Source organism: Zonotrichia leucophrys, chromosome 6 (genome assembly GCF_028769735.1).
Source record: "Zonotrichia leucophrys gambelii isolate GWCS_2022_RI chromosome 6, RI_Zleu_2.0, whole genome shotgun sequence".
NCBI classification, from domain to species: Eukaryota; Metazoa; Chordata; class Aves; order Passeriformes; family Passerellidae; genus Zonotrichia; species Zonotrichia leucophrys.
In genome coordinates, this window is record NC_088176.1 from 9,887,249 (window position 1) to 9,909,596 (window position 22,348).

A 22,348-nucleotide genomic window follows, 5' to 3' on the forward strand; every position below is an offset into this window, starting at 1 on the left:
CATCGGCAGTCTTAGGGCTGCGCAGACGCGCCCCTTGCCCCAGGGCACCCGTTCCCTCAGCCAGCTCCTCCCGGCTGTGCAGGGCTGGGAGCCGAGCTCCGCATCCGCAGGGGAAAAGTCCGGGCGAGGCCGGACAGGTGCCCGGGCTGAGCTAGGCAAACAGCGATGGTGCGGAACATTCCCAGGAAAACAGCTTGGCTGGGTCCCTGCCCGCTCCTGTACCCACCGAGCCTCTATCCAGCTCCCCGGAGGAGCTGTCAAACACACAAAAATAAGCAAAATGGTGGGAGAGAAGCTTTAATTTTCACCTAATCTCTTCCACTTATGGTGATTTCAGGTGTTGTCGTGGCACCAGTCGGGGTGCGACATCTCAGAGAAAATGCAATTTTCGATTTGGCAGTGCTCCTTCAAAACTGCAGCCGTAGCCAGCACTTCCAGACATGCAATAGAATTCCTCCTCTGAGCCTCTTAACGCTAATAAACACTACATTTAAACAGAAAGGTCTAGTTTCTACCGCTCCTAGAATAATAGATTGATGAATTACCTCTCTTCTCGAATGGGAAAATCTCACCAGTCTCAGACATTCTTAAGTGCCATGTAATTAAATGGTTTTACTAACAGCTATTGTAACAGATTTTACCAGCACCTATAAAGAAATGGTCCATTGTTTCTTCAGAAAACACAGAGCTTAAAAAACTAAAGCGTTTAATGGTTGCTTCACAAACAAATTCAAAACGAAAATTTCCTGCCTGTGTTATTTGGCTTTTAAATAGCTTAGTTCAATCTGACTGAGGGAAAAAATATTTTTGCTATTTGCATTTTCAAAATCCCTTTCATCTTAGGATTTCAGGGAATTTTAAATCCTCAAATAAGTCTCACAGCATCTTTCTGGGATTAGTTTGTGATACTAAATTTACTCTTCTTCACTTTTTCTGCGTAGAGATGCTGTCAGTTCAGGTCTCAGATGTCTGGCCCATCCAAGGAGACTCCTAGCAGGGGGGAAAAGAGAGTTTAAGAAAAAAACGAAAGTCAGATTCCCCACTTTTCCTTACTACACAACTAAACAATCTTGTACCTGGTTAAAAGAATTCTTTACATCTATTTTTGTCTTAACATTTTTATGTTAACCAAGTCTTCTTGAAAACCCTTTGCCAGGATATCTCCTCACTACCAGTCTTCTCCAGCTAAAAACACAGGTTGATGTGGACAGACCATTCCTGTTTCTGAAAGCAGTACTAGGCATGGAAATGTTCTTAAATTGGCAGGTTCTAAAGTTCATTCCTCTTTGTCTTCTGCTTTTAGAGGTACAGGACGCCTTGAGTCACATTTTAGAGATTTCCTTTGTAGTTCAGAAGCTTATTTTCACTTGATCATAGAATCCCAGAGCAAGGAATTAATCTTCCTGCCCTAAAGAAGGGGTTCAGAGAGAACAGCTGAGGAAAATTTGCCTTTTCTCTTGACTGCTGCAATGACATTGTTATGCCTGAATACCCCAAATCTTCTTGAAAGCTCTGTGTCAAGCCAAACAAGCCACATCTGGTGCTCCAGACAGTTTCCTGTTGTTGAGGTGCACCAAGAAGTGCATCACCCTATTATGAACAAGCACAAGTAAGGACCTGGGATTTCTTTCATCCCCAGGTGTTCATTCTCTCTCGAGGACTTTGGATATACAGCACACTCTGGCAGTTTGGAGAGGGCTCGTGCGCATACAAATGTGCACAGACACCACATTATATTTATTCATAAGAATAAAATCACATCCCACTGATATTCCATCAGCAAACATTCTCACCAGTGTGACGTGCTTGCAAAAATAGCAACTGCATTCATTAAGGATTAAGTGGCAAATGATTGTCTGGTTCAATGAGTGTTTCAAACACTCAAAACAGGCCCTGCACACAGGTTTTGCCACATAGCTTTTAGAGATTGCACTTGAGGGAGTGGAGTGGTGGGGTAGGTATTATATTTTCTGTTACTCTTTTGGTTTTGTAGTACTTGCTGAAAATATGCTTCCAACCCAAGTGTGATGCATGCCATTTTTATTCTGTCAAGCTGCTGTGGCTGTAGGAGTGCAGAGAGCTGGCAGCTCGTAAAACAGCGCTCTGTATTCAGAACCTGCAAACACAAAGGCAGCACTTGCTACGCCAGGAGCCAGGAGTTCACCTTGCTTCAGTAGGTGCTGCAGAGATTTTTTTTCCATGGCCCTGCTTTATAAGCAGAGTTTTTTGTATAAATATGCTTGAATTAGGCATTAGCATCAGAAAGGAGGAAGTGGGAGCACTGCTTTAATTCATCGAGTCTTCATCAGCATAAAAATATGTCAAGCGTTTCTTTCATGAAACTTAATGGGAACATATAGATGGGATTTCAGTTCTGTAGAATTTTTTTCTCTCTTCTCAAATAGTAGAATTTCTCTCAGAAAAAAATGTTAAACCTATTGTGGGGAGGGACAAAGCACTTTAAGTGTTATTAACCTCTTCTATTACCACTTTTCAGTTGTGAACCAACACGTGTATAGGCTGCTTTCATTCATGAATGGCTGCAATCACTGAGGTATTTACTGCCTTTTTCAAATGCCTGTAGAAATCCTTAGGTTCATTGCAACATCGCTCTCTTGTGCTCCATCACGTGAAATCATTATGGGAGGCAGAACTTCTGGAGACAATTCTTCTTAGTGCTGGTGTTGCAGCAGAATCTCAGGAGGGAACTTGGATTTTGGTTGATACTTTGATTATTCCCTGCAGAAACCAGTGTCCAATGGCACTTTGAACTCACAAACAGATATTCTGATGTTTTACTTCCAGGCTGGGGAACAAAGGCAGTGAGAAAGTGTCTTGCCCAAAGTCAAACAGGGTAACAGTGGGACAGCCAAGAGTACTTATCCTCCTAGAACACCCAAGCCTGAATCCTAAGGCAGCAGGGCCACAATGCATCTTTCTCTCACCTCTGAACTCACGAGAGATTCCAGCAGGTGAAGTGAGAGAAACCAGTGTGTTCCTGACAGACCCTGGCACACACATCCATCTCAATGCAGACAACCCACCAAGCTTTTGAAGGACAAGGAGCACTTATGCTGAAAAAAATGCAAGCAAACCACACATGGGCTCCTTTTCCTACAATTTTTTTTTTGTCTTGAACAAATTACTGAGCTCTGTTGCTCTCAAACCCTGCAGTGACCCATGCCTTGCAATGCACAGTCTGACTCCTCAGCAGTACCTGCAGAAATATCTGCAATTTTGACACTGAGCCTGCCATAAAACTTACAAGTGGGAGCCCTAAGCCTGCAAGAGCCTTAAAAGAATCTTAGTTTGATAAGGAGTGGATGTAGTTACAGGTTCAGGTGCTGGCTGCACAGCGTTAGCCAGTGACATCTTTGTTCCTTGGTGGGTACCTGTTTCCACCACCCACAGACCCTTTTCTTGCTCTTTTTTGTCTCCTGCTCCCTGCCCCTTCCACAGTGTGCCCTGAGGGGTGCCAGGGTGATGAGGAGAATTGGCTGGGAGGCATCTATGTGAAAAAATATGCATGAAAAGCACCAGAGGTTTTTTTTTGCTTCTCCTTTTCTGACTCAGTTTCTAGTCACTTTAAACAACTCAAAACAATCAGACAGCTTCTTTTGAAATTTTTTTTTAAAAAAGTTTCTCTTGATCACTATGATCCTTTGAATGTGTAAAGTTAAATCATTTTTGTTGACTGTTAAGTATTCATCCATAAACCCTTTAATCCAACAACATTTTAGGAAAGCTAACATGTTTGTCAAGAAGAGAGTGGCGGGGTAAAACATTGGCATAGAATGAACAGAGAAAGGCTTTTTTTAAGAAGAGCATAGGCTATTACAAATGAATCTGCCGCAGGTTTACTAAGGAAAACAGTTGTGCTCATCACCTTTCAGCCGAGGCTCTCTGTGAATAAATGTGGCTGTGGCTGATGAATTTTCCCGGCCTCAGCGGTTCCATAATCGCGGGCATTGCTGAGCCCTGGGAGTGCTGGAGGGGCCTGGGCACATCCTGCCCCAGGGGAGCCAGCCGTGCTTTCCTGTGCTGCCAGGCAAAAAAAGCTTTGTTGCATTTGGAAATGTTGTGAAAGAAAGCATTGCTCTCTGTTTTTTCTATTTTTAACCCTGGAGAAGGGAAGGGATCTGCATTGAGCTGTTTATGGGGTCAGCTGTGCTGGAGGGCACCCATAGATGCAATCCCAGACCTGGTTTTGGATGGATAAACACGAAGGAGAAGCGAATCAGGGATGCTGGATCCCACAGATCTGTTGCACCCAGTAGCTGCCCTAGCAGTGAGGGGGGAGCCCACAGCACCCCTTGGCTTCAGCAGGGGCTGCCCTGAAGAGAGCCTGGGATGGCACCAGCTCACAGGCATCAGGGCAAGGAGTGCCTTCTTTCAGGGGGCTCTGTGACATTCCTGAGGCCAGCACCTGCCCATCCATCAGTAGGGCTGAGGGACAGTCCACAGAGGACAAGATCAACTGGTTCTCATCAAAATAAATCATAAACAAAGGTAGAAATCTAAACACCTGTTTAGTCCCAAGCTCCAGGTGAAAGATTGCCCACTCAGACAACAGTGCAAGACTAGCAAATAGGGAGATTAATTAAAAGCAGTCAGTTTTACTTCCAAAAAGTCTCCTAATGTTCAAGCGAGGAGTAAATGCAATCCCAACAGCAGGAGAGCCTCACAGACATAAATACATGTCCCCCATCTGCAGGACTGGCTGCCTGCAGGAGGACTGACTCGCCCTCACACAAGAGGGGTGAGGAGCCGAGGGGAAGCAGCGGTGCCTGTCTTGGCCCTGGAGGTGTTGCTGGTTTGATGTCATAATTGACCAAGGGATATTTTGCAACCTGTTCCCAGCAGTGGTAGGACAGAGTCTGACTGAGGGCCATGGAAAATCCTTGGAGAAATTGGGGGATGGATGCAGGGAAATCTCGGAGTGTCTGCACTCAGCACATGTGCTGAGCCAGACAGTGGGGCAGAGGCAGAAAGAGCCTGTGTAGGTCTGTGACCCAGACTGCCTCATTTTGGGTCAGCTTTTTCAGTCTTTGTGGCCAGTGCAAACAAAATTGTGTCTGACAAAGATGCCAGACCGAATATCTGATTTCCACAGAGCATCCTGAAATTCTGAAAAAACCCTTTCCCTTTGCCTCCGCTCCTAATTAGCACCCTGGAAGGAGGTGGCTGCAGTAAATTTGTAATTAGGTTAGAACAAAAATAGTTATTTAGGCTGACCACATCCATTCAACAAAGTAATACATATCTAAAGTGATCAGAATCACACTGCCTGGGCTTTACCCCTCTTTAAGCCATCCGTCTGCATCCTCCTCGGGACTCACAAACAAACATGATTTTTTAACCAGAGAACCAAAACGAGCCCCACGAAAAGGCAGCGTGCTTTCTGCAAGGCATTTCACACTGAGGCAGGTGAGTCCTGACCTTATGGCATCTGACTGACTTTAACAAGCTGCAGCAACTTCACCTGGCACCGGGTGGCCTCCCCTAGGTGTGAAATGTCCCCCTGTGCTTTGAAGATCAAAGCAAAACTTTGATAACTTCCAATTTTGTCATGGCAACTGAAACCACTGTCCCAGGGACTATCTCGGCCCTCATCCCCATTAGTGCTCAGCATTTCTCAGGCTCTTCCCAGGCAGAGGCCAGGGACACAGCAGGACATTGTCCTCTCATACCCAAGCTGGCAGCCTTCACTGGTGCAATTTTCACCGTTCCGTGGGGATAACAGGATCTTTATTATCTTTTCCAGCCTCCAAGGAAGTGTCTTGCTGTTTATTCCACACGATCTCTCCTAGCCCTGGCCTGCTGTGCCAGCTGCCTCTTCTTGCACCCCCAGCTGCCTCACAGAGGGAGGATGAAGAAGGAAATGAGGAGAGAAACCAAGATGGGAACGCTGTCTGAAGCCTCTGGCAGCCTCCCGTGCTGTCTGCAGACATTCCCCACATGTCCCGACAGCCTTTCCCAGGATCCCACCAGCCACAGCACTGAGTGTGGCAGCAGCTGGCTCTGCACAAGTCTCCTGCTTCCCCCTTCCTCATGGCTGAAGTGAATCCCCACCAGATCTCGCAGACAAGCCCAGAAAAACTCTTCTCAGCTGGGTGTAGTGATCAGAACTGCCAGGAGCCACTTTAGCACTGAGTAGCACAGAGAACAACTTACCCTCCCCTTCTCTCCCCTGGTGGTCCCTGATCAATTCTCTCGAGCATATCTGCCTGCCTCTGTCGTGCTGACTGCCAGAAAACCAGCTGCTCTTCACAGCTGGATTTAGTAAACTGAGCTATGTCAATGCTTTAGCACTCAGCAGCACACGGATTTCTTGCCACCCACCCAGGGCTCCCATTGCCTGGCAGAGTGGCTGCAGTGGCTGTCTGAAAGTGCTCCACAATTGGTTTGGTTTTTAACTAAGTAATACATTATATCCTAGGGGAAAAGAACAAAACACACACACACACACACAAAAAAAAAAAAAAAAAAAAAAAAAAAAAAAGCAAAACCCCACGATAAACTGTTCTAATAAGAAACATATGGACTTACAAGCACAGTACAATAAATACATCATGGTAACAAGATTTTGTGCTTAGGAGAGTCTTTGTCATGGGTCTAATATGTATTGTAAACATGAAAAAAGCTTTATGTCTTTCTCAGAATGGGATTGATATCATTATCCCTGATGCAAGCCAGGATCCAGAGACATACTGATAAGCCTGTGAGAAACATTTAGAGAGAATGTCAGGACCACTCTAGCACCAAAATGCTTCTCGCATGAGCAAAGCCACATCAGCACAGCTCTGTTTTACCAACAGAGCAGAAATATCCTCTGCAGAAGTGAGCTGTCCTGTGGAAAACACAGTTTTGCTGCTATAGTCCTTTTCTGTATTCTCAAGGGACCCATCTGGTCAGCTTGGTCAGTCCAGGTCTCACTCACTTCCTTTGTGCTTTTGACAAACGAGGCTGTGCCAGCAGGACCGGCTGCATCACTTGCCCTGAAATCCTCAGGGAGAGCCCACAAGCGATCCCAGACTGCCTGACCCTGGGCTCTCTGTTAGCCACAGTGATTACTCAGGGCAATGTGGGCATTGCTGGGGAGACCTCGGGCTGCAAGCATATCTAGGAGATGAGCACAGCTCTGCTCCATCCCTGTCAGGAATCTCTTACCCTGGGCCCAGCCAGATGGATGGGAGTTAATGGTCATGCTGGAATTCGTGTCAATTGATTTTCCAGTTAACTTAATGTGATGGGAGGCATTAGAGCAGAGAGGATATACCCGTTGTTCCAGTTGAGTCCTGGAGACCTCAAATGTCATTTCAATGCAGAAGCAAGTCCTAGGTCCAATTAGAACTAACGGCTCCTTAAAATAAAGATTTAATGGAAAGATTAATCCAGGGCCTGATCCAAATCCCATTGTGTTTGGGGGCTCTTCTCCCCACCAATAGGCTTTGGTTCAGGGCCTGGAGGCAGCTCACAATGTATGGGCAATTTAATAACCAGAGATGACTCACCCACTGTCTGCTTAACAAAGGGACAAAGGGATGTCAGAAATGGAGTATCACTGTGACAGAAATAAACCACTATTCACACACAGACAACCCCCAACTCCCCTCCCCAAAAAAAGAGAGAGCCCATAAAAACTACACTGTCATGTCACTTGGGAGACATAAACCTGGTCCAACTAACACTTACTCAAATGTTTAGCTTCACTAACGTGATTGGTTTAGAAAACCAAATGTGGAAAAACGGTTATGCCAAGGGGGTTTGAAGGTCAAATTGAGGCCTTTATCAGTTTGCCTTTCATTTCTGAGTCCCAACAGATCACAAACCTTTGTGTGGTGCCTGCTCTGAAGTCCTAGTCCTGACTGCAGCTGGCCTGGGCTGAGGCTGGGGCAGGATTTATATTAAAGGCGTTTCCCATTTCTCATGCAGAGCATGTCCTATGGATCCCATGGCTCCCAGGAGAGCTTGTGTCCTAGGGATGCTTTCCACCCATGATCTGCCCAGCACAGGTCACATTCTGGGATATGAGAACAATCCCTGACAGAAATATGGGAGTCCACAGGCAATGCTGTCCCTGAGGACCTTTCCCCCTTTCTATCTACCATGGTCACTCCTGTTCTGGAGTTGCTGCCTTTATGGGATTGTTTGGTGTCCTGCTGGGATTCCCAGAAGCTACAATAACAGCCAGTGACTTCCACAGGCTAGTACATGAAAGGGATGTCTAGGGGCCAGACTTCTCCATAGCTGGACAAGGCTGGAAGAAGTGCTGAGCATTTCAGCTATTCCTGAAGAAGCTGTTTGTCTTGATAACTTTTACATTCCCTGCAAGTGTTCGTAGGCAGGACACAGGGATGTATCACCACTGCTGATGGAAAACATGAATGGATTTAGAAAGCTTTACTTGGATGTCAGAGTACCCTAAATTTTGAAGCTAAAACAAAAAGATTGAAATGACCCCAAAGTTTCTAATGCAATGGTAAAATAAAGTAGGACTTTACAACTGAGGCCCTGGTGTCAGAACTCCATTTGATTCTCTCTGATGACTCAACCTATTTCACAAGCTATTTTCATATTTCCTATTTAGCAAACTTACTCATGTCTCAGTAAAAGCCTATGATGTGATAAAGCCAAGAAACCGTAATGTGTGGTACTGGTAACACCTCCCACGCCAAAAAAAATCCTACTTCCATATTTATGTGGCTCTGCAAATTGGTTCCTGCCTTTTTCTCCCCAGAGAGTGAGCTGGCAGTGTGTCTACTCTCCAATTAACATGAAACTGTGAAAAGTGGAGACAGAGGGTCAAATTCACCATACCTGGGGCCTCACACATCTTTTTTCCCATGTTACAGGCACATTTGGACCTTTGACTTCCCTGCAAGGCAAGTGTTGTTTTTAGCATACAAATGACAACGCCTGCAGAATACCTTCTTCATTCATGCTTTGTCTCCTAAAAAAAGAAGCTCCCACCATAAGGCAAGAAGCTGAGAGGAGCTGCCCTAACTTGTGGTGCTCAGGGACTGGGGATGGGCACCTCAGGAGCAGCTCCCCACACAGCAGATCAGTTTTACCGGGGTTTTACTGGTAAGGATGAAATTTCTACCTATTGGAAAGATCTTTAGGCAGGAAGGAGCTGGAGAAAGCCTGTGCTTTGTAACCAGATTAGACTGCAAATCACACCAGCAAATGTATGGACTAAAAAGGCATTTAGGGACACTTAAGGACAGCACCCACTCATCCAGCTCCACCCTAGATTTCTTCACAATCTGATTTGCAATGATGTAAAGATATGTATTTTTTGTGGCAGTTTCTTGAATGCTTGCCTGTGTTGAAGACAGAAAGGGAAGGCAGCATGTGCAGAGCAGAGCCAGAGGCTGAGCAACAGCTCTCCTGCTTGCAACACAACTGCTCCTTGCAAGACTGAAAGCAAGGGACCAAAAGCTCCATGGCACAAGCCCTGTTCAGACCCCAGGATCTGAAACAGGTCCTGAGAGGCACCCAGCTGTCCAGGACACAAGGGTGCACCATCAGGAGTGTGAATGGAGAGATATCACATCCCAGCACAGTGCTGAACTAGCACTTCCATAGACAACTTCCATAGAACTTGAAAAATCTCCTTTTCTCTGACATTTCCTCTCATCTTCTGTGGATTCTGGGTATCATTATGGATAAACTCTATCTAAAGCTTTGTCTCAGAGTATAGCACTGCCATCTTTCCCTCATTTGCCTCTTCTAAAGTCTGAAAGCATCCTGATGGCAGCCTTCCCTTTGCTGTTATAGCTAAAAGGGTCTCTACTTTCCATCAGAATTTTGGTTTTGAGGCCCCTATTGCTCTGTGAAGCCTTGCAGGCAGATGGACACAGACACATTGAACCAGCCAATTCAGTCTTCCAGCCTTCAGCTCTGACATTCCCCACACACCTGTCTGATCTGAGCTTCCATCCTCAGCAATGAGCCACTCAAACCCAAGCTCATCTGGGCTATAAAAGCTTCCTAAATCTTCCATTCTACTAAATCTGGTGAATTTCCTTAGTGCACAAGCCAAAAACATGTGTGGAACTGTTCCTTTCCCCAAGGACAAAGGTACCTTATTGGGTGCTGCTGTCTGGAAGCAGAGAACCAGGGGCCCTGCCCTGCATATGTGACTTCAAACACATTGCCTTTTCCCAGGTAGGTGCTACCCAGTTTGTCACACTCACCTTCAGATACCAGTGCTCAGACCAGAGCTCTCACGCTAGCACTGAAGCAGCAGAGCATGAGCATGGGAGCACAACCCTCTGGGAGGCAGCACTTGCATCCCACTCTGACTTGGATGCTGGGACTTCCTTTTGCAAGAAGGACAGGTGAATTAAACCTCTCCAGCCAAGAAGAGGGGACTCCTGCCCTGAGCAGGAGCATAAACATAAACATCAGTCTCCTGTGTCCAGGCATGACAACAACTCCTCTTCTGGCTCCCACAGGGCTGTGGCCTTCTATCCTTGCTGAATCCCAGCCCAGCATCTCCCCCTGCTAACACAATCCACCAACACACCGTGCTTACAGCCCAGGATAAGAGCTCCCCTCCCTCTCTGCCAACACCCGGCTCCTCCCCCTGGCCTGTGATCTTTTCCAGCTGCCTTGGTCAAAAGTCAAGGTCAGCATTTCCTCTGTTAACCCCTTCAGCCACTGCCTTGAGCCCTGCAAATATTCCATCACTGACTTTGCTGAGGGTTTCAGCTTTCCAATCCTTAAGAAACAAAGCTGGTTGTCCACCCAGAAGGGTTCAGTGCAGTTTTAATGAGAAATGTTGGCTGGTTGTAGGTCTCAGCACTCTGGACTCTCACTAAGCTCAACAGCCTTTCTGCTTGGGTGCTTGTGTGGGCTGAGAGGCAGAAAGCTCTTGCCAGAGTTTCCCAAGAGGACCAATTAGATCTTTCAGAAAATTAATTGATCTGCTCTTACTAGATCATCTGCCTTACCTCCCTGGCTGCTGGTTCCCATGTTCAGGTTTCCCAGAGCCCAGGCAGGGCTGCTGACACATCCTTCTGACACTGGGTGACAAATCCAAGGCACATCTCCAGTAAGACCTTCTCATCTGTCAGATTTACTGCCCTGGAGATAAGAAGTTATGAACAGATGTATATGTGCACACATGCTCTGTAACTCAGATATTGCCATAGATTTTTCAACTCAATAATTTGGAATTGCAGATCATAAATGTGCTGCAGTGATGAGCCAGAAAAAGCCTAGTAAATTCAAGAAGAAAAGGGGTATGAAATGCATCAGACATACTGGTTCTTCTAACTAATTTTTTTTCATTTACAAAAGTGAAAAGAGGAGTATTACCCACATGCCCTGGCTCCTGGCACCCAGAGGTGCTGCACATCACATACAGGCTTTGCTCTAAGGACCAGGGCAAGTAGGATCCCTTGTTGTGGGTTGGAAGGAAGTGGGGGCTGTGTCTAGTTCAGATTTTCATCTTCAGCAAGATGGTAAATCTTAAATAAAACACGCATGAATCAAACCAGAAGTGCCTGCCCGGCTGCTGGGAAGTGACGCCACCGTGACTCATGTCATTCTGTTTGAAACAATCCTCCCCCTCACCTTCTCCCCTCTCTAGTGATGCACCTTGGTGGCTTTGCAGCACGCAGCACAGTGAGACTTTCCCATCTCTCCTACCTTCTTACACCTCTTTTACACCATGGTGTTTTTCTCAGGTGACCTCTCCTGCCACCAAGCTCTCCCAAAGCACTCTCACAGATCAATCCAAGTACAACAAACAGCTTTATTTTCCTGGCATTTTTTTCCTTTATTATTTTTTACATACCATAAAAACCATTGGAGGTTTTTTTTTTTCACATTCACGAGATCTCCTGGAAATTATTGCCATTTCCCATACATATTACATATTAAAAAATACTAAAAAGGTCAACAGACAGAGACAATCATTCTGAACTCCCTGTGGACACAGAAGCCAATGTAAGCAAGACAGAAATTATGTTTTTCTGGACAAAGGCTGACTAGAGGTGACCACACACTCTAAGCAAGTCACATAACACTGAAAAAGACCACTTGACCATACACGATACACAGTGGGAACACTTGGGAAGGGATGGAGAAAAAGTTGTTTTGGAGCTGAAAGCTTGTCAGGTTTTTTTGGTGTGAAGTCCAGCAGTTACAGTGTTTTACAATTGGGATGTGGATGTGATGAGGATTGTTGAGACATTCAAGTATTCTAGGGCTGTTCTTAAAAAACAGATGGGAGGATAATAGCTCAGCAGGGTAGCTGATAGTCCTTAAGTCCCTGCTTTACTTAAAAGCACATCCAGTACAAAGGCAAATACAGAAGTACAGGAAATGCCACACCTGAATGGACCCACTGGCCGGGGTTGGTGTCCAGTTACACTGCGGACAATTCCTGACACTTCGGAGGCTGGAGCACAGGAGGGGATGTTCACCTGGTTGTGCAGCAGTGTCCCGGAAAAGGTGCTCCCCCTCCCCACTCCAGCCCTTTGCTACCTGAAGCATGACACAGGAGAGGGGAGGAGGAAAGCCAGAGAAAGATTCGAACAAATATTCACTCCCTCCACCTCTGTGATTGCAAAGGTAGTGCTTTTCATTTTGCTTGCTTCCCTGCTGCTGCTGTTTATTGCTTGAAACTTTAAGTAAGGGTCTTTAAAGAAACAAGATTGGAAGGAGATGGGAACTGAGAACATACTAAATGGATTTCTCATTGTTCCCCAGGAATCTGGAAATACAGTAGTGGGTGCACTTAATGTGGTTAAAACCCTAAAAAAGCACTTTGTATTTTTTTTAAAAAAGGACAATAAAAGTTCAGGAAACCTGCCATGCTTAAACCTCTTGCATCTTACAGTCACAGCATATGGGAAGTATGACCCATGACAACCACTCCATCTCAGAGTAAGCGGATGAAGTTTCTCTATTGCACATTCATGAAATGTTCTTGTTGGGGATCACAGTTTGGATCAGGACCACACCAGCTCCAGGTCCCCACGGTGTTCAGCAGGACGAAGACGCCGTCATCGGGCTGAGCTTCAGCTGGTGGACAGGAGAGTGGATGGGCACAGAACTCAACACTGAGGTAGGAAAGGCGAAGCACGAGCCCTCAAAGTTCTTGCCTAAGGTCAGTTCCTCTGCAAAGAAAGATGCAGCTTCTCTCTTGCATGAGGTGACAGGGGGGCTGGGGGTGGAAGACAAGATCTCTGACTCGTATTGCAGCAGCTGGCCCATGAAACCGAAGTTTGGTGAGATCAGGCTCCGGCGCTGCTTGATGTAATCAAAGGCTTCGTCCAGGCGCAGCTTCCTCGTCTTCATGAGATAGGCCATGCAGATGGTGGGGGAGCGCGAGATCCCGGCCTCGCAGTGCACCAGGATCCTGCCACCCGCCCGCCGCACTTGGTCTGTGGAGAGATGGCACACGTCAGTGGGCATGGGGAGGGCACTGCCACACTGCCAGGGCTGGAAAAGCCTTGGCACACGTCACCTGCTGTGGGCATGGGGAGGGCACCACCACGCTGCCAGGGCTGGAAAAGCCTTGGCACACGTCAGTGGGCATGGAGAGGGCACTGCCATGCTGCCAGGGCTGGAAAAGCCTTGGCACACGTCACCTGCTGTGGGCATGGGGAGGGCACCACCACGCTGCCAGGGCTGGAAAAGCCTTGGCACACGTCAGTGGGCATGGGGAGGGCACTGCCACACTGCCAGGGCTGGAAAAGCCATGGCACACATCAGTGGGCATTGGGAGGGCACTGCCACACTGCCAGGGCTGGAAAAGCCTTGGCACACGTCAGTGGGCATGGGGAGGGCACTGCCACACTGCCAGGGCTGGAAAAGCCATGGCACACATCAGTGGGCATTGGGAGGGCACTGCCACACTGCCAGGGCTGGAAAAGCCTTGGCACACATCACCTGCTGTGGGCATGGGGAGGGCACTGCCACACGGCCAGGGCTGGGGGGACACAGCCAGGCTGCAGCAAAGAGAGGCCTGCTCTTCTCTTGAGTACTAGGGTGACATGGAGATTAAAAGACAAGGAGGACAAAACCCAGCTTGTGACAGAGCTGAGCATGGTTTCAGAATCAGTGGATCTTGATTTGGTTCTTTTTGCATTTTTTAGGAAAGTCCATCCCTGTCTCCTCCCTTGTGCCTACTTCTCTTTTGGAACTGACATTCAAGAACATTGTGATGCAGCCAATGCTGCAGCTGCATTTCTCTGCCTGCAGCTCAAAATGTTGTGTAAATCCAAGCCTGGCCAGCTCTCCCACTACCTGGTCACTCAAAAACTGCAGGGGCTGTCATCATCTTTGCCAGAAAAACAGGATTTTTCTTCAAAATCCTAATTCCCTGCTTGGCCAGTTGGCAGCAAGCAGCAGTACCAGGAGGTACCCTTGGGTGGAGAGGCTGAGCTCAGTCCCTGGGGCCTCACCACAAAGCACACAGCGCTTGTAGGCAGCTGCTAATTATAGCCTGGTTAAAGGATGCTTGGACTTAAGTCAGGATATAAAAGGCTTATGCAAAGCACCCATTTGACACAACAGGAGCCACTGTGGTTACTCACACAACACAATGATTGTTATTAAAGAGAATGTGCTTAAAATAAGCCCTTTCCACACAAAAACACTGTTCAAGAAATAGCCTTGCCTTTGCTCTTTTGCCTTGAGCAACATGTTCAATCTCCAATTTATGGATAACTGTGAGTGTAGTGCTCAGGGAAACACACAGAGCTGAGGAAGTTATCATTTGCCTGCCTTCAATTGTCTGCCAGGGGACTACCACCACGACCAGTTATATTTAGCTACTGCAGAAAATAAGGAAGACATGGATTTGAGTCATCCCCAGCATCTACACCACATACCCAATTTTAAAAGAAAGTGAAAATTAAAGTTGTCCTCAAAATCTGGGAAATTTCTAAGTGACATCTATCAGAAGGGGTTGAGGATAGCACGGAAAGGTGCAATAAATTATTATTTCCCTGAAAGGTGTGAGATGTGTGGGAAGAGGAAGGACTTAAGAGAGCACCCTCAGGTCAGGTTTTTGTAATTCTGCCTGCACTGTTGAAGGACTCAAACTCAGCTGAGCAAAGAGTCTGTAACAGTGTTTTATTCTCTTTCTCTCTTGAAAGTTCCTGGAGAGCAACAGTACCGATTTCAACATGATCTCCACCCAGGCTAAGGCTTCTCCACCCCACAAAACCGTGTTGTGCTTCTCAGGGAGAATCCTCTCTCCTGTGCTCCCTGGCACAGCTCACCTTCACTCACCCACTCAGCCAAACACAGGAAGATTTGAAATGGAATAGCACAAACTTTTCTAAAGGCCTCCTCATTCTTTTTTACATTGGGGTATTTGATTAAAGGGTGAGATACCAGCATGATCAAAAGGAGGAATGTAAAGAGCTCTGTGATAAGGGGGATAATGGATTTCTAAGACCCCACACATTTGGGATATCTCAGCACAGTAAGGCAATGAGCTGACTCTGCTTCACCTGGTTGTTACTGACTCTGGCATGCAAATCCAAGGAACTGGGGCTTTCTCCTTCACAAAACTTAGTAGACTTCGATGTGTATTTTATTTTAAAATTAATTAAAGGTATTTTAATTGATTTTGCATTTTAAATGAGTTTAAAATACATGAAGATCTGAAAATTTGTTCATTTGTACCTACCAATGAAGTCTATGGCTTCCTGGAAGTGAGAGCTGATGTCTGCTGTGTGACTGTCCTCCACTGGGATCCACTTGTAGCAATACTGGTCTTTGAAGGACTCTGAGCTTTTCCTGGAGACATTTAGCAGGGCTGTGATGTGCAGGTTAGCGAGAAACTCGCACTTGGAAGCATGATAGGCACTACCAAGGTACAGAAAAGGCAGGATTTCAACTGGACCACCCTGGAAGAGAAGGAGCAGAAACATGTAGTTCTTTTTTCAAAAGTCCTGAGAGTCAAGAGTGACCAAGGGAGCCCATGTTAGTGCCTGCTCCCTCCCTCTCTCCTCCTCTTCCTCCCTGCTGGATGTAGCTCCCACAGCAGGGGCCAATGATCAGGCCCACGGCGAAGCCCATGCAGGAAAAATGTTTTCATTTTCTTGTCCACATCTGCAAGGTACAAAGTCAGACCCAACCTACTCATGTAGGATATTTGTGGCTTTAATCTTTAAAGTGCTGCCCCTTGCAGTGCACCCGAAGTGCTTTCATAGGTGGTGCCCATTCCCACTGAGGCTTTACCTAAATGGGGCAAGGCAGGGAGCCACATCCAGCAGGGAGGAAGACCAGGACAGAGGAAGAGGCTGCTTTGGCTCAGCCAGGGCTTTGCTCCTCTGGTCACATCTCCAAAGGTGAAACAAAAAAAAAGCAAAAAAACTGGACAGGGGCTCCCCATCCCCCTTCACCCCACACCTCTCTGAAGCACAGCACCCGCTCTGAGACGTCATCTCAGTTCCTCCTTCCTCAGCACAAGCAAGGGCTGCATGACGAGATGGCAAAGAACAGCCACCATGTGACACAGCTTTCTGAGCTGGCAGGTAACTTTCCATGATGCACAGGAGCTGCTGCCGCCCCCCAGCTGCAAGAAGCTGCCTTTCCACTGCCCCTGACCCGCCCACATGGTGGTTCCCATGCATCAGGGCCAGCCGGCAGGCAGCCCCGGTGGCAGGAGGGCACCTGGTGTGGGAGGCACCCCGGGGAGCAGAGAGGCGTCACAGGGGACTCCCCTGAGCAGCAGGAACTGCTCTGCCCCGCGGAAGCGCCCTGACCGCAGGGTGACATCTCGGAGCACACATCGCCCCCGGGCTGGGGGGCACACCAGGACTTCCCCTCTGGAAACCCCACTTCCCCAGCCCAGGGGTGGGTCTCACTTCTCAGGGGCTCTGGCCCCTTGCCAGCCTCAAATTCCTCCTGAGATCTCAGAGGAGTCATGGGCAGAACGTGCTCCTTTGTCTGCTGGAAAAGTGACACTCCCGGCAGCTTCTCCGCTGCCCATTCTCAGTCTCCTCTGGAGGTGTGAGCTGCTGACAGCTCACTCTGTCTGGGTGTGTGATAAGAGAGTTCATAAATAGTCTTAGGGGCTAGATGAGTGTTTTGCCTCCTTCTGCCTAATTTTGAAGCCAGGTGGAGGTGATGCTGACCAGCAGCACACAAGGGAAATTTATTCAGCTCAGCCTGGACTGTGACAACTTATTCACAGCCCATGGCAGCACCAGGCCCACTGACACCCTGCCACCCTCCAGGAGAGCCTGGTGGCAGCAGGGAGAAGTCCCAAGGGGAAGGTCACCCACCACAGCCATGACACACACCTGGTCATAAGCAGGTTTGTGGTTGGCACTCTGCTTCTCACAGTGGCTGGCAAGGTTCCTCTCTGCTTCCGTTCTCTCTGGGGAAATGAGTTTTCCATTCACGCAGCACTCAGGATATTGAGAGTTAAAGGTTTCATATCCCCCTAGGGAAACAACAAAAAGAAGAAATTATGAATATTTGCCCTCCCAAGGACTAGTTTAATTCAAGTGAAGGACAAACAAAGCTCCAGCAATTTGTCCAGTGGGACAGCAGTGCCCAGCAGTGAGCTCCAGGGGAGTGTCAATGAAGGATAGTGCTCCTCTGCGAAAATGGGTTTGCTTAAAAGATTTTGGGCACCCAAGGAAAAACCTCTGATACCACTGACAATTATTAACTTGCCAAAACCCAGTGAATCCAGACTAAAGCTGTTAGCAAATGTAATTCTGTTGAGTCTAGCAACCATTAACAGTGGGGACTAAACTCCCTTCCCCCAGGTTTTATCCACGAGCACTAATTCCAGCATTTGAGGCAGAGATTTCTGTACTCAGAATCATCTTTTCTAAACCTGTCATTAATATATTCACTACAACAATACACAGGATATTTTATTTGCATTTTTAAATGGACATAAACACAAGAGGGGGATGCTTGCATGTGTCTCATTAATCACCACAATGCATGAAGACAGTGAAGTAATGAAGATGGTCCCACTGAAACCAATCTGTTAAATAACAGCTATAAAACTTAATGAAATCCTGTGACAGCATTTGACAACTGAATAGCCCCACATGAGCTATTCTGCACGGTTAAGTACTGCGTTCATTTCATTCAGTGTGCTGCTAATGAGAAGGAATTAATCCTATTATTACATTGTTACTCAAAGTTTGTCGGCAGCTAAATTGTTTCCAGGCTGGGAATATTCTGCATGGAAGAACACCATCTCCAAAAGGTACCTGGGTAAGTCAGGCGGCAGAAGTAGCCGGAAACGTCAGCAGTGTGCCACATGTCTGCCACCTGTGCTTTCTCAGAGCAGAGATGAATGGCTCCTGAGCAGCCACATTCAATAATCCTGCACTGCGGCCCTCAAGTAAACACGGTTGGAAGGCAAAGCCTCCCGTTGTGATTCATTCACCTGCGACTGTTTCACCCTGATAAGCTGTGTGCGGGTGCCCGGGTGCAAGGGAGAGTTTTGAAACGAGGGAAGAGCGGAGGATCAGAGCAGCCCTAGAGCCGGGGCTGCCCGGCACAGCCACCTCTGACGGCTCAGCCCCTGTCACAGCGCCGGTGTCTCATCTCTGTGCAATGTTTGCGCAGTTGTGTGCTCAAATTCATGACGTGCTGCTGTCGCCCACTCATTCCTGCCGTGGGGTCCTCGTGTTGCAAGTGGCCAGCACGATCCAAAGCTCCCCGAATGTGATGAAAGTCTGTTTTCCATGGCAGAGGGCAGGAGAGTGACTTTACAGCAAAGGGGCACTCAGCACCTGCACCTTCCCTCCTACACCCAGCCACGTTCTGCCAGCTCATCCCGGAGCTCACAGCATGAGGCAGTGGTCCAAGCAGTCAAGTGACCGTGGAGACCAGGATGGTGGTGGGAGGTGTTTGATAAAATGATATCCTCAATAACTGGGTTGAAAACATGATATCCTTAGCAACTCACAGTGTGAAAAAACAAACACAAGAAGCTCTACAGAATTCCCTGATCTCCAGCTGCCCTTCATGGGGTGAACTTTAAAGTCCTCTTGTTTTGCATAGCTGACCTTATCTTTCCCCCAAGCCCCCAGTCACAGCCATCACATAGGAAAAGTGTGTCCAGTTTATATAAATAGCCATGATCCCAATTTACACCCTATGTCACTGTTTTTACACTTGAATGAACACAGAAATCTGCCCAAGCCCAACTTGCATGTGTGTTCCAGCAGACATGCATGTCTCTGTCTCTTGGGGCAGCTAACATGCAGCTGGTGAATGGTTAATTACAAGCCTTGGGGATCAGGATATTTGCAGGCCATTCTTACAGTGAGTCATCTGCTCATCCCATCCTCCAGCAATCTCCTCTCTTCCCCCTCCCCACTCAACCTACCTTCCCTGAGGTCATTTCTGCAAATACTCCGGTTGCTCATGATGGAGAGCTGAGCTGCACTTCCCTTTTAATCGATAAGTAATAGAATCGTTATCAGCACCAAGGGAGGATCCGTTATTTTATCTTTTTTTTTTTTTTCCCCTGACACACAGCCACTCTCACTGTGCTGGGGCTGAGCTCACCCACAGTGAAACTGCACCTACACAGATGAAAGATGTGACCCTGCAAGCCAGAAAGCAACGAGGAAACAGGGCCTGGCATGCAATGACTCAGTTCCAGCTGCTCTCTCTGGGACCAGATCCTCAGCATCCTGATGACCTGGTGGTCTTGATGACCATGACCTCCTCATATTTTACTGCCACGAGACCTCCTTAGTGCTTAAGTAGCCAACACCTCCTCCCAGCTCTCCATGCCTAGGGAGAGCAGGAATATAAGGGGAAACCTCAAGGAGGATTTTTCCTGGTGATTTTGCAGCCTATTATTTACAAAGTTGGTAGCAGAGGCCTCCAAAGGACCCTTTCTCCTGATCAGAACGCAGTGTTCCAGGGTGATTTATATCCCCTCTGTGCTAGGATCTTCCCCCAGGCCAACAGCTTCCTGGGGGTCGGTGGCCCCAGTGAATCACCAGTGCTGCCTACTGAGTCATGGGCCTGAACCTGCAGCCCCAAGCACTTCCAGAAAAGCAAAAGGAAACTGCAGCAGGAAACTTTCTCATACACTGAGAGGAAATGTCTTTACCCTCAAATCAACAGGCTTCCGAGATAAGACACTTCACAACTCACAAGATGTACAAAGCAGAGCCTACACTAACCCCTCACTTCGGATAAACTGCCCACAGCCACAGTCACCACTTCAAAGTGTGGGGCTGGTACATGAAGAGGAAAGGATGATCGTGTGGCCAAACAAGCAGTTTGAGAGTCAGCAGAGCTTAATTTGGCCCCTAGTTTACCACAGACTTCCCACTGTGACCCTGAAGATATTTCTTCATCTCTAGTTTAGTGTAGTCCCTAAGGAATTGAATGACACAGCGCCAGTATCTCTACCCTCCAGCAGCAGAATTTGTGCTTTTGGGGTGACTGTCAGATCCAGCAAAGGCTGATAGAGGCAGGACAGAACCAGGGTGGTGGCAAACAGCCAAGGAGCATCTGCCTCTCTCGGTACCAGGCAATATCCAGGCTGAAGGTGCCTCTGCCCCGGCGGGAGATCATTACAGAAGGCTAAAACTGGGTACCTCAGGCCAAAAACTAGCGATAAAAGGCTGATTAAAAGTGAATTAACCCTGGCCCATTAGAACACGGGGGCAGGCTTCATTCAAGAAACATCGCCTGGTTTTCTCCTCCCTTTTATGGCCTCACGGTATGGCAAGGGGGTCTTTGGAAGCTCCTTCCCCGGCGCGGTGCCGCTGCGGGAGCCCCGGGGCTGCGGAGCTTCGGGCGGGAGCGGCCCCGCCGGGCACGGCCCCGCTCCCGGGGCAGGTGGGGACCGCGCTGGGAAAACCGAGAGGGCACAAGGACAAAGGCGCTGCCAGGAGTGGGGGGAAGGACAGGGAAAGGGCGGGCTGCTATGCTCGCTATGCTATTTATCGTTTTATTAGCCCGGGTTACACGGAAGGAAAACAAAGAACCGCAATCGAAGGGCTGTAATACACGTGAGGGGAGGAGGTATTTCTGTCCCCCGGCGAGCACCGGAGTTTCGCCTCTAGGTTTCCCCTGCCAGAGTCACGATGTGCCCGACGGAGAGAAACCTCTCCGCCCTCGGTGGAGGGGCGGGCATCGGTCCCAGGGTTTCGGGCGCCCAGCACGGGTGTCCGTGTGTCACCGGGCGGAGAGCGAGTAGCGGTGGCCTCGTCTCTCATATCCGCAGGACTGATTTTGTTTCCCATGCAGTGCCGATATCTCTTCCCCTTTGATAATCTACAACTTTTGCTGTTCTTTACTAATATTCTCTGCTTTCCCCCTCGGCCTCTTAAACGCGCGGCAGGGGTGAGCGGAAAGGCATTTCGGCTCAGCCCGCAGAGTCTATCCGGGATTTATTTCCAGTAGATGGAAAAGAAACAAAATCCCCGTGTTACCTCCCTGCCCTCCACCAATAATCAGGTTCACTACAGGGCGAAGGAGGGGGAACGGGAGCACCTCGGGGCGGCCGCCGCCAACCAGGGGAGTTTTGAGGGGGGATCGCGCCGCTCTCCCCCAGCCCGGTCCCTCGGGTCCCCGCCACCCCTCTCACCTTTCAGGAAGCAGACCCTGGCCCCGGCCTCCGGCAGGCTGGACAGCAGGGCGTTGAGGACGATCTGGGCTGTGCTGTCCTTCTTCAGCTTCTGCCAGTGGCCCGTGTCTTGGTCCAGCACCACCACGGCCGCCAGGCGGGCGGGCCCCGCCGCCCCCTCGGTGCTCGGCAGCAGCCGCGCTCGGGCCGCCGCGTCGGGCACCACGAAGTGCAGCGGCACGGCCCCGCCGCGGGCCCGCCGCATCACCACCGAGTTGAGGTTGACGTTGAGCGAGCCGCGGAGGCAGGAGGCCGAGTAGGACAGGTAGGGCCGGCAGTCCAGCACCAGGCAGCGGGAGGGCTCCTTCCGCAGCAGCTTCCGCAGCTGGCGGCAGTCGAGGGACGTGACTTTCATGCCGGCCGAGGGTCGCGCCCCGCCGCAGCCGGGGCGGGAGCGGAGAGAGCGGCGGGAGGGTGCCCGGTGCTAGCGCGGAGCCGGCGGCGATGGGATGGGACGGGACTGGAGGGACGGAGGCACCGCGGGGCCGCACGGAGCCCGAGCAGGGAATCCCGGCCGGCGCCGCCGGGCATTTATATGAATGGGAGGCCGGGCCGTGACGACACTGCCCATATAAGGGGAGTGACGCGCCCGCCTCCCAAAGATGGAGATCCCCCGCCCCGCGCCCGCCCCCTGGCGGGGATCCCCTCCCTCCCTCCCTAGCGGCGGTAGGTCAGCATCGGAGGAGAGGAAGCTGAAAAACGCTGCAAAAATTCTCCACTCATCGGATGGGGCTCATCCCG

At 48.9% G+C, this 22,348-nt stretch overlaps 1 protein-coding gene across 1 annotated transcript; it reads right to left on the reverse strand.

Moving 5' to 3' along the window:
- Positions 1-11,747: 11,747 nt before the first annotated feature.
- DUSP5 (dual specificity phosphatase 5) lies at positions 11,748-22,124 on the reverse strand. Its single transcript, XM_064717191.1, has 4 exons — positions 21,569-22,124; positions 17,283-17,425; positions 15,662-15,881; positions 11,748-13,403 (listed from the first exon to the last, which is right to left on the reverse strand). The coding sequence occupies exons 1-4, from the start codon at positions 21,960-21,962 to the stop codon at positions 13,003-13,005; spliced, it is 1,158 nt and encodes a 385-aa protein (XP_064573261.1). The 5' UTR covers positions 21,963-22,124; the 3' UTR covers positions 11,748-13,002.
- Between the last annotated feature and the right edge of the window lie 224 nt (positions 22,125-22,348).